General features: G+C 53.8%; 1 protein-coding gene across 1 annotated transcript in view; it reads right to left on the reverse strand.

The window, feature by feature from the left end:
• Window positions 1-4,393, reverse strand: part of ADAMTS17 (ADAM metallopeptidase with thrombospondin type 1 motif 17) — a 168,475-nt gene extending 164,082 nt beyond the window's left edge. The window contains exons 1-2 of the mRNA XM_082769551.1: window positions 4,295-4,393; window positions 3,306-3,667 (exon numbers count right to left, since the gene is read on the reverse strand). Coding sequence (XP_082625677.1) covers window positions 3,306-3,667; window positions 4,295-4,367 — 435 coding nt within the window. The 5' untranslated portion in view covers window positions 4,368-4,393. The remainder of the gene's footprint in view (window positions 1-3,305; window positions 3,668-4,294) is intronic.
• Window positions 4,394-11,171: the final 6,778 nt, after the last annotated feature.

Consider the following 11,171-nt stretch of genomic DNA (forward strand, 5'->3'; position numbering starts at 1 on the left):
CGTCATGGCCTTACAGAGCTGGAACTTCCCAAAAAAGCGGCGATCTCCTGTGCTGCACACTGTCTTGTAGCATCGGTCAAACGAGCTGCAGAACTGTGCTCCTGCCCGTGTCCCTGCAACACCAGGAAAGGTCAGCTCAGTCCTGCGGTGTGGTCAGAAGCCAAGTGTTTACACAACTGAATTCCCCAGACAAGGCGCAGCGCTGCCAAGTTGAAGGCAGTAGCGCTTTTGGGGAACTCGGTAACTCTAATCTACACGGCAATTCCCACGTTGTCAAGGAGGATGGGAAAGCTGCAGTGTCCTCACAAGTGGTACTTTTAACCACGTAGACAGGACCTTAGGTAAACCATCTCTAAACGCATCACGGCCTGGTACAGCTACAAGCCACCCTGCTCGATGCAATTGCAAGCTGCGGCAGGAAACTACACCAGACAACAGCGGTTAACAGCAGCATCTGCAAGCAGAGTTTAAAAAATAAAACGTAACCTTCAGATGTCACGCTGGGAACCTGATAAAACCACCAGGAAGCAATTGCTCAGTCCGGTGTTGGCTCAGTTTTCATGCCACTGCATCAGGGATTTTGTTTTCCTTAGAACTCCACCTGCCTCGGTCATTGTACATCACTTTCTGTGTGATTTATGGCATGGTTGAGGAATACAATTACAACAAAGTCTGAGCCAGGTGGAGATCAGGATCCAGTATCGTTACCTCTGATCAACCAGCTTTTCTCAACGAGATGCCTCGAGCATCCGTTTCCAGCCCCATTAGCACTCCCACAGTGAATTTTTCAGGAAACATCCCACTGCAGCGCTAGCATTGCTCAAGACACGACCAACAGGATACACAGGCGGCAAGGTTTCCACAACCAAGCTCCTCCTTTTAGCCCAGCACGCAAACCTTGACTGTTTTCCCACCTGTGAAGCTGTGCTGCTGCTGAGGGCAAAGCTCTATGCTTTCTGCTGCCAACAGCATCTAAGGAAGCAACTGGAAAACACAAAGAGTGCTGCAGCAATGGTTTGGGTATTGTAATTGCCAACCAGAAGACAAACAATTTGGGCTCTGAAGTCACCTGACTTCAGTTCTGCTCTAGATTCAAGGCACTCCTAGATAATCCGAGGCGAACTCTTCATTCCTCTGATCCCTGGAAGCATCTTCCCACTAAATCATATAGCTTTCATCGCAGGTATGTGGATTTAGTGCAGCCACTGCAAAAGGCTGAGTAAACACTGTGACAGGAGGCTAAAATCTGCTGTGCTTCATGTTTACAAATAGGCTTAAGAAGCCAAAAGGTCAATTTAGCCGGAATATAGTCTACATGGTGACGTGGGTCAACTTAGTGAACCCATTTTGATAGAATGAGGCTTATCTGAAGTTTGGGTTCAGCCTAGAGACACTCAGCTTTCTGCTCTCTATTTTTCATTCATGAAGGTGTTATAAGCCTCACTCACTCTTACGTACCATGCCTCTGCTTTGAGCCCTTTCCCCATTCCCGGTGATTATCTGAATGAAAAGTAAATGAATGGATTCCTCTAAAAGGAAAGAAGTCTCCTAACATGCAGAAACTCATCTCTCTCAACACATCTGCCCACACCACTCTCAGCACTCCCAGGACCAGACTCACAGGCAAACTGAGCAGAGCTTTACCAACACTGCCACTGACACATGTGGCAGTATTGATTTTGGTCCCCCAAAGTGCCACAAACCAGCAGCTTTGACAGAAGTCACTTTTTCATCCCAAATTATGCCAGCTAGCTCAGTTATGTCAATTTAGTCATTGCTCAGAATTCATGACATAAACAGATCCTGCAATATTGCGGCTCATATTTGCAGAGTAATGAACAAAGGCTAACTAGTCTTGTCTCTTTTCCAACTTTTCTACTGGGAGCATCGCCAATCTTTTTCTCTCCCCCTCCTCCATTCCCTGATCTCCAGCAGTTAATACCGTGCCTACAACTACATTCTTCTTTCTTTAAAACATTCCTTCTCTGTCTTGTGTGCTTTTTAGCTCTGCTGGAGTTGGTAGCATTGGAAGCCCAGCACTTCATGAATGGGAAGACCGAAACGTGCCTGGTGACAAAAGCACAGAGCTGTTAGTGACTGAAAGCTTGAAACAGGTATCGACTTAAAACTCAGCAAGCCCTCGGTGGCACACAGCTCGGTTTACAGTGCCACTCAAATCCTCAGCATCTTGAAGCCACTTTGTGGTGTGTTTTTTTTTAAACCTGAGGCACAGCGCCCTCATATGGTTCAGGAAGGAGGGCTGGAAGCCCAAAGTGCAGAGCACACGGAGTGTTTAACACGGCAAAGAGTTTAAGGTGAAATATCCCTCAACAGTCCTGCACCAAGAAGTTAGGCACGCATCCCAGGACTACTAACCGGGAGTCACGCTTAATGCCCCAGTGACTTTCTGAAGCACTTTCAGCAATTATTACAAGCTTTCCCTTGTCTTGACCTTCTAAACCTCCACTGAGAATCACGCAGGCCGTCCCATGTAATCTCACCTCTTCTCACCAATATACTCACAGATCCCAGCCCCTGTGGGGCCACCTGAAAACACTACATAGAGAAACCCAGACACCTGGCTGGGAAAAACACCCTGAAAGGGCTGGTCCTGGGCTCCCATCAGTGCCACAGGCGTCCCCACACAAGTCCCTCACGCACCAGCACCAAGTGGCAGGGGCAGGCTGAAGGAGCAGTGCCCTGCTGAGGCGCCGCTGTCCCAGGCTGTACCATGGTGTCCCCTACACCTGCTGGAAAGGGGACCAGGGCAGGCAGAGCCCACCAACCACCCAAATGGCGGGCAGCACCACCACAGGAGCACTCACCAGCCCCAGTGGCGCTCTCCAAGCCCTACAGATGAGTGCCCGCTGTGGGGGCGAGCCTTGGCCCCTCAGACATTGAGGTACAGGGGCAGCTCCCAGGGGCTGACAGAAAGCCCTCATGGGGGGGACACTGGAGACACAGCGTGGGACAGGGGGCTGAGGGGAGGTGCTGAGGGGAAATGTTGAGGAGAGGCACTGAGACGAGGTGCTGAGGGGAAGTACTGAGGTGAAATACTGAGGCAAGGTGCTGAGGGGAGGCGCTGAGGTGAGGTGCTGAAGTGAAATGCTGAGGGGAGGCGCTGAGGCGCCTGCACAACCCCATAGCCTCTTTTTGCCTCCGTGGGGCATCTCCCCTAGCACAGAGCCGGGAGCTGAGCGGCACCCCCTGAGGCAGGGGACAGCGGGGAAGCTCCCCACAGCACCGTGAGCCCGAGGGGACGCGGGGGTGAGGGGGAGACACCCATCGGGGCGCGCTGCCAGTACCAGCCCGGCGCAGGTGCTGAGGGAGGCGAAGGAGTCGCTGCGGTTCAGCACGTGTCCCGTGTAGAAGCAGAGCCGCTCCTCCGACGGCCGCCGAGGGCCGGCCGCCCGCCGCCCTTCCCCGCGCCGCTGCTCCACCACGAAGTCCCGGGCGAGGAAGCGGAGGTCGCGGCGGAGCTGCAGGTAGAGCTCGCTGCCTCCGGCGGGCAGGCGAAGCAGCAGCAGAGCCTCCGCCGCCCTCCGCAGCGCCCGGCGGCGCCGGGGGCCGCCGCCGCCGCGATCCCCTCGGCCGGCGGGCGGCAGCAGGTGGATCTTCTCCAGCGCCACTCGCTCCGGGATCACCACTTCCAGCTCCGCGCCGCCAGCTGCAGGCGAGAAGGGGAGAGGGGCTCAGGAGCACGTAGCCCCCCACCCCCCCAACCCTAACCACCACCACCACCACGGGCACGACGGGGAGGACCGGGGGCTCGCAGCCTTTCCCCCAGCCGGGGCCGGTCCCGTGCCGTTTTCCCCCCCTGTCCCTCCCCGCGGGGCCAGCCCCGAGCTCGGGTTGCAGCTCGGCGGCTCCGTGCGCTGGAAGCTGCGAGCAGGCAGCGGAGACAATGGAGCCAGCGGTGGGGGAAAAAGGGGATTTATTGCGCTCGCCGTGCACACACGGATGAGAGAGGCAAAGCCGCGCGGGGAGGAGACGAGCGAAGCGCAGGCTGAAGCCACTCGTTATAAAAAAAAATATATATATGAAATAAAAATAAATAAATAAATAAAGAGAGCGGAGCCGCGAGCATCGCGTTTCACCAGCCCCAATAAAAAGCTGCAGGGAGAAGGGGGAAAAGCAGCGCGAGCCGCAGCCGAGCCCAGCCAGCAGCGTCCCCGCACGGAGCCCCGCGGCAGCGGGCGGGCAAACAGCGGAACGGGGACCACGGAGCCGCACGGAGCCGTGCCCTGCGGTCCGCACCGGCACCGCCGCCACCGCCGGGGGAGCGCAGCGCTACCTGTGGCGGCGTCCGTCCCGCCCAGCAGCAGCAGGCAGGGGAAGACGAGGGGCAGGAGGCAGCCGTCGAACATTTTCCGGCAGCGGCGGGGCGCGGAGCGGAGCCGTGTGCGCGCTGCCCGCCCTCGGCAGCAGTACGCGGCGCCGCCGGCAGCCGCGGCGTGCTGGGCGCCCGGCCACGCCCCCCGCCCGCGGCCCCGCGCCGCCATTGGTTGAGAAGTCCGATTCTCCCCGCCCACCGCTCGCTGATTGGTTGTCTGCGAAGGAGGCGGGCGCGGAGGGGGGAGGTGGCACGTGGGTGGGGGCGGCCGGCGGGGGGCGCCCTTCGCTGCCCCTCAGGGGCTGGGGCGCCATCTTGGGGCCGTTTTAGGGCTGGCCCGGGGCCATCTTAGGGCCCTCAGCAGCCCCTGAGCCAGGGATGGGTGTTCGCTGAGGGGCACAAAGCCTCTGGCACGGCCCAGCTGGCCGCAGAGCTCCACCACAGCACCTTTTGCTACTGCTGAAAGATGTTTGATGAGAAGTTTGATGAGTTCTCATGATAAATCCATCCGTTCCATCATTCCCTTTAGCCTTCTCCACCAGCAGCATCTCAAGGCTTGATCCCCTCCATTATTTCTCAAAAGAGCAGGAAAACTGAGGTTGGGAATATCTGGGTGCACGAAGATGTTAGACAATCTTGTATGCTCCCACAAACATTTGTTATGCTGGAAGAAGGAAAAAAAAAAAAAAAAAGGCAAAAACCAAGTGCAAAAATCTCTTGAGATCCAAAGACTGGTCTTTAAAGTAATGAAGAAGAGAGTGATTTAAAGCAGGCAGGACAGGCTGTTGGTGCTGGTCAAGAAGACACTTTGGGAGAAGATGAGGAATTCAGCCTCCAGCTCCCATTCCTCTCACTGCTCCAGGTGTGTGACACACACATCCTCACACACACGTCCTCACACACATACATCCTTGCACACTCACATCCTCACCACACACAACCACTTCCATCCTCACCGAGACCCTACAGCCCCAAGAGCTCCTCCTTACCTGATGGCTTGGCCAAGCCCTGCGTGTCCTCAGCTTCATGGAGATCAGAAGCCAGCCTGGCCCGGGGGCTGTGGAAAGCAGGAGGTGATTTCCACCAGGAAAAAAGATTTCCACTGCATTTGGTGGGCTCTGGATCAGGTCCTGTGCTGCCGGCATGGCTGGGTTATAGACAGCAGTAAGGACCCAACGCGTTTGCAGCTTTAAACTGCTGCGGCCAAGCAGAGCAGCGTCTTGGATTTTAAACTCGTGCAGAAATCTGCAACTCTTTTTTTTTTTTTTTTACTGAAATCGTTGAAGAATTCAAAGGAAGACCCATAAAAGAGTGCGAATGACTCTGGCAGATCTCAGCACAGCACTTACACAAGGATTGTCCAAAGTTGTACTGACAGGGGTAATGGCTCTGAGATGCAAGCAAAGGGAACCAGATTTGGATACTCATCCCTGCAGGCAGGCAGCTGGGGTAGTGCTAAGAAAAGGGCCATTTGAAACCAAGAAAAAGGCTGGCAAGAAGCTTTGCAGACAACCAGGTTAACACAAAATGGAGGGAAGAACAAAGAAACTTCAATTTAGAATTATTTCAGCAGTATCGTCAAAGATTTCCACTCAAGAAATTTCACCCGGCGTGGTCCCCTCCTTTCACTGGGGTAGAACCAGACTGCAGCAAGACAAACAGAAAGAGGAAACAAAGCACACGCCATCATGAGGGTTTGGCCTCCCTCTTCCTTGAACCAAACCTGCCTCTTTTCCCAACTCGCACAGATCTCTCATAGCCTTATGGCTGGTGCCCCATCTGCTACAGAGAGCACCAGGTAGGACCTCAGACATTCAAGAGCATGCCTTTGCCTGTTCAGAAAGGGTGATGGTCTGGAGACTTCAGGCTAAGAAGTGCTGTTGCAGCCCACACTGACAGCCCCTTGCTTGTCAGTTTTACCTTTTCCATTTCTGTGGAAGAGGTTTTGTTTTCCAGTTCTGTTCAGGATTTCTTGTGTTGCCTTGCATGAGCAGCGATTGTAGCGTATAAATCACGTTACCAGATACTTGGCTGCATGCTGTGATGGGCAAGTTAACCCCATTTTCTCTCTTCCAGGCATTGTGGCAGCCCAAAGCACCAAGAACCACAAGGAAACTTGTCTCCCCAGCGTGGCAGCACTGGGAAGACATTACCAGCCACCAGCAGCAAGATTGAAACTGGGGATCCAACCAGTTCCCAGCAGACAAAATCTGAGCAAAGCCAGGACCCGTGTTGCAAATTCACTTTTTTTAACATGAGATCAGGTGAGATTTAAAAGCTCTGCATTTTCCAGTCCCTTTTAAGGCTTGGTCTGTGCTCTAACAAGAAATAAGTTACCAAAGCCAAAGGACTGGCTCAGAACCCATGCAAATAAGACAAAATCTCCATTTGGGACTGTCTTGCGTTATGTCAATTGTGGCATAACATGGGTAAGGGTAAAGCAAAACCTCAGAAACTCAATTTCTCACCTGACCTGCAGCGAGCCAGTGCCTTCAGCACCTCCCTCTGAGGCCAGAGCCCAGGCTGGCACAGCAGCTTCCCCACAGCTCTCCCACCCATGGCAATCCTCCTCCACTCCTACAGCCAAGAGGAATCTGATTTGTGAGCTGCCAGATCTGGCCTGAGCCCCACACAGTCGTGTTTAAACCCAGACCACCAGCCGTCTTCATTTGCTGAGGGACCAAAGCTGGTGCCTCGGCTCTTCCCTCAAACAAAAGGGTTTGACTGGGGGTCGTGGATTTACGTGAGTATTTAGTAGAGCCTTTCTCCCACCTTCCGAAGTCCTCTGCCAAAATAACAGCACAAAGAAAGACTAAATTTAATAGTGTGGGGGAAAAGGGGTGCTAATAAAGAGAAGTCTGTAACTTTCTGCATGGAAGGAGTCACTCCGTGGCTGGGCTGGCCGGCACAGAGCACGATGGGGTAGGGCTGGACTTTCTGAGCATCACAGAGATGCAGAGCCTCAAGGCAGTGGCCCGAGAAGCTGCAACACCCTGCATCAAGGGCAGTGTCACAGGCAGGCCCTGCTCTTGGCAAAGGCTGGAGCCAGGCAAGGAGAAGGCCCTGTGGAGGTACCCATGCAATAAAAAGAGGAAACCGTGTTAGGAGCAGCAGTGGTTTTATTGAAAGCGAGTCCCAGAGCTCCACTGAGACACAGACTTTATTAATTTAACACCGTGGGCTTTTCAGAAAAGTCTTGAAATTGTTATCAATAAGGATAACGCACGTGGCTGGAGGGGGCTGTGGTCCTGCTGCAGTGACTGCATTTCTCCTCTTTCCCCAGCCCTCGCAGGGGGGAGTCCTCACCATCAGAGAGTGGATTTAGCCCCACAGTTTCTAGGGAACAAGCCCTCTCCCCTTCTGAAGCTAAATGTTTTATATTTACTTATTTATTATTTTTTTTTTACAATTTTAAATGTACGTCGAGGAAGCCAAGTTTCATGGCCATTACTGCGCAGTTAATAACCCTTTGGAGACTGCAGACATGTGTTATATACATCTGCCCGAGCAGTCATTTGGCTCGCCGCCTGGAAAATGCCAGCACGTGAGGGGTTAACTTGGCCCCTGCTCAGCCTCCTCTCCTCCCTCCAGGCACCCCTCTCCAAACCCTTCCTGTCCTGGGCCTGGGCAAGGCTTTCCTGCCCAGCACCCTCCGATGACATCCTGCTGCCCCTGCAGCTCCTTTAGGGGCAAAGGTGATTCCCTTCCCTGCCGCAGGCTGCACCTGCCCGAGTGCCATTATCCTTCTACACACCCCCCAGGTACACCTGGGGGTTTAATGATAGCTGAGGAAAGCTCTTTTGCCACTTAAAGTGATCAATCAAATAAATACAAGCAGTTCTGTAGGTTCCTGTCAAAATGGGTTTCCTACGGAGCAGTCTTTCAGTCGGCCAGAGGTTTGGTTAAAGCTTCTTCCCTGGACAGAGTGTGTCTGAGGGCGTGCTCCCTCACGTGGATTCTCCAGTGTGTGATACCACTCGGGTAGCCTTCTGCAGAGGCTCTTGTGATGTGTCTCCTTCCAACTGCATCAATTCTCCTGAACTGGTGCAAGAAAAACTCCTTCTGGGACTCTTCTGTCCAGACTGGCTGAAAACGGACAGCCCAGTCCTGAGCTCCTTCCCTGGAGATCTTCCCCCCAAACACCTCCTGTCACCCCTCTCCAGGAGCGTCACTTTCACTCAGCTGCAATGGGAGAAAGCATCCTGTTTTTATAGGCTATGGAGAACAGAAGAAAAATATCCCTGTGGGATTGGGACTGAATGACTTCAGGAGGAACAGACTCCAAAAATCCCAGGTTGCTTCACACCTGCCCCTGTGAGAGCAGAGATCCAGATACATTCCCACACCGATGCGCTACTGCTTGCAGAAAGCAGCCTTCCTGTGGCATCTCGCTGCCTTGGTGCAGACATTAAATCACAGTACAACGCTGTGAGGAGCAGACAAGCACACTGCCATTGCAGGTGAGAAAAGCCAGGAAAAACAAAAGAACGTGCTCCAGTTGTGTAACACAGCTGCAGGACGCTGGAAAATCTGCACCCTCCAACACAGAGGTTGAAAACACAACAGCACCACCACTTCCACGCCGACCACACTGGGATTTTTACACAGACAAGGCCAGTCCAGGGTCTGTTTGGTATCTGAGATCGGCGCACAGATAGCCATCACCCAGGCAGTAACAATCAGCCACACGTCACTCCCCAGGCATGCAGGCACAAATGGACAAAGGAAAGAGCTGTCGTTGTTTGAGCCTGACCCTAAAGTTCAGCGAGGCTTTTTATGAAGTCCAGTGTTGCCACCTCTGATGATGTTATCAGGAACCTGGGAATAGCTGGCACTTTCTTTTGTTCCGTTTTATGGTTTGTTTGGGTTGTTCCTCTCCAAACCTTGGCTCCCACAGTCGTGAGACTCTTATTTCTCATTTAACTCCACCACTCCGTGCCTGACCCCATGACAGGCTGGGAAATGTGAGCTGCGAGAAGCCTGGAAGATATTCCCAACCATAGGACTGTTTAAAGCAATCCTTTCTCAAAAAGTGATTTCTTTTTTTTTGGTGTGGAGGGAGATTTACTGAATGCCTGGGGCTGCCAAGAGCAGAGACCTTCATGCAGATGCCAACTCCTTTCTTTTCCTGGTGCTGTCCTTCACCTGGTGTCCCCCTTCTCCTTCTAAGACTTCTCTTTCTATCCAACACCTGCCTTGGACAAGGATTGCCCCTCAAAAGGAACATTTCACATACAGCTCCTTATTCCCTGCATATCCCTTGCAGCAGGGGCAAGCAGCCAGAGGAGGAGATCTGTAAGGCAAGGAGGCAGCGCGTGCAGGGCACGGCTTGGAAGAGAAAGGTGATGCCAGGGGCTGGGCGCAGCCATCTGCGTCGATGCGAGGGGCCTGTACGTGGTGGCCTCATGCAACTGCACAGGCTTCAAGTGGCTTCTTTCCATCATGAAAGCACTAATAAGGGAAACTGCCGGCCTAAAACACTCTTAATAATGTTTTCCTATTTCTTTAACACCTCTCCCTAGAGCTCTCTCTCCTCCCTTCACAGCGTCTTGGCCAATTTCACTCACAAAGCAAACAGAAAACTCAATATCCCCACGGAGCAGGGATTACCAGGGGTCAGGGCCCCTCGCCAAGCACCGCGGCAGAGGCTCCGAGGTGGGTCACAGCACAGAAGCCTGCTCTCCTCCAGCTGGTGAGGCACTCTCCCCCCACTTTGCAGCCCACCAGGGCTGCAGGAGCACTGGCAGGGCCACGAGCTGAAGGTGACAAGGCAGAAGGTGACATCCTTCAGGCACAAAGTGCTACTGCACGGTGGCACCGAGCTGAGGAAGGACCGTGCCCCGTGCCAAGCCCCACTGACCCCCTGCCCTGGACTTGTAGAAAACCCCTTCTCAGTCAAAAATCAATCAAAAAACCTCTGCTTTTTACCCACGAGCAGTGAGAGGACCAGCAACGCACCAGCACTCAGCATTCCCTTCCCCTGCTGGAGCAATCCTTCACCCCAGGTGGTGCAAACCTTCCTGGCTGCTCCCTTTTTGGGTGCAGAGGGGTGCACAAGCATCACCGTAACACCACTCTCAGAAGCAGCGCAGAGTCCGCAGCCTGAAACCTCCAGCTGCCTGGAGCCGAGCTTTAAAAATCAAAACCAACAACACGATTCTGCCAGCGCTCTCCCCAGCCTTGGCTCCTCTGCTGCTTCCCGCTCCAGACCACTCAGCCTTCGTGCTCCCTCCCCACCACCCTCAAATGCATCCGCAGATTCCCCAGCACCATCCCAGGAGCACAAACGCTGCCAACAGGGAGGGAGTTGTGGCCAGACAGCCTCCACTGTGCCATCCCACAGCCTTTAGCATGTGCTCCACAGCCTGGAGACACAAACTGGGACATTTGGTCAACTATTGTCATATATCTGAGAGCTGCCCACCCTAGGGGTCGCATGGAGCACCTACCTACTTGGGAAAAGTCCCACATTTTGGGCCCCTGAGCTGACCTGACACAGCAGAAGCATCTTTATGCTGAGGGAGCAGGGTGGGGGTGATGTGCTGGGTCCGTTTCCGTGCCAGCAAGAGCTCTCGTTTCATCCACAGCCAGCAAGGAAACCCGGCTGCCCGCATCAGCAGAGTCTGCTCGGAGTCCCTTGGGGAAGAACCAGGCAGATGGAGGGCCAGTGTGAGGTCTGGAGGGAGCAACCCCTCTGCAGACCGAAACATCCTGCTCTTTAATCAACAACAGCCACCAATACCTCATCTCGGTCCATTTGGGGCCAATATTGTCATTATTTGCAAGGTCATACAGCGAACCAAGAACAAAATCGAGATCCTTCTCTGATGCTAGATCC

This window comes from Aythya marila (assembly GCF_965140915.1).
Source record: "Aythya marila genome assembly, chromosome: 11".
In the NCBI taxonomy this organism is placed as follows: domain Eukaryota; kingdom Metazoa; phylum Chordata; class Aves; order Anseriformes; family Anatidae; genus Aythya; species Aythya marila.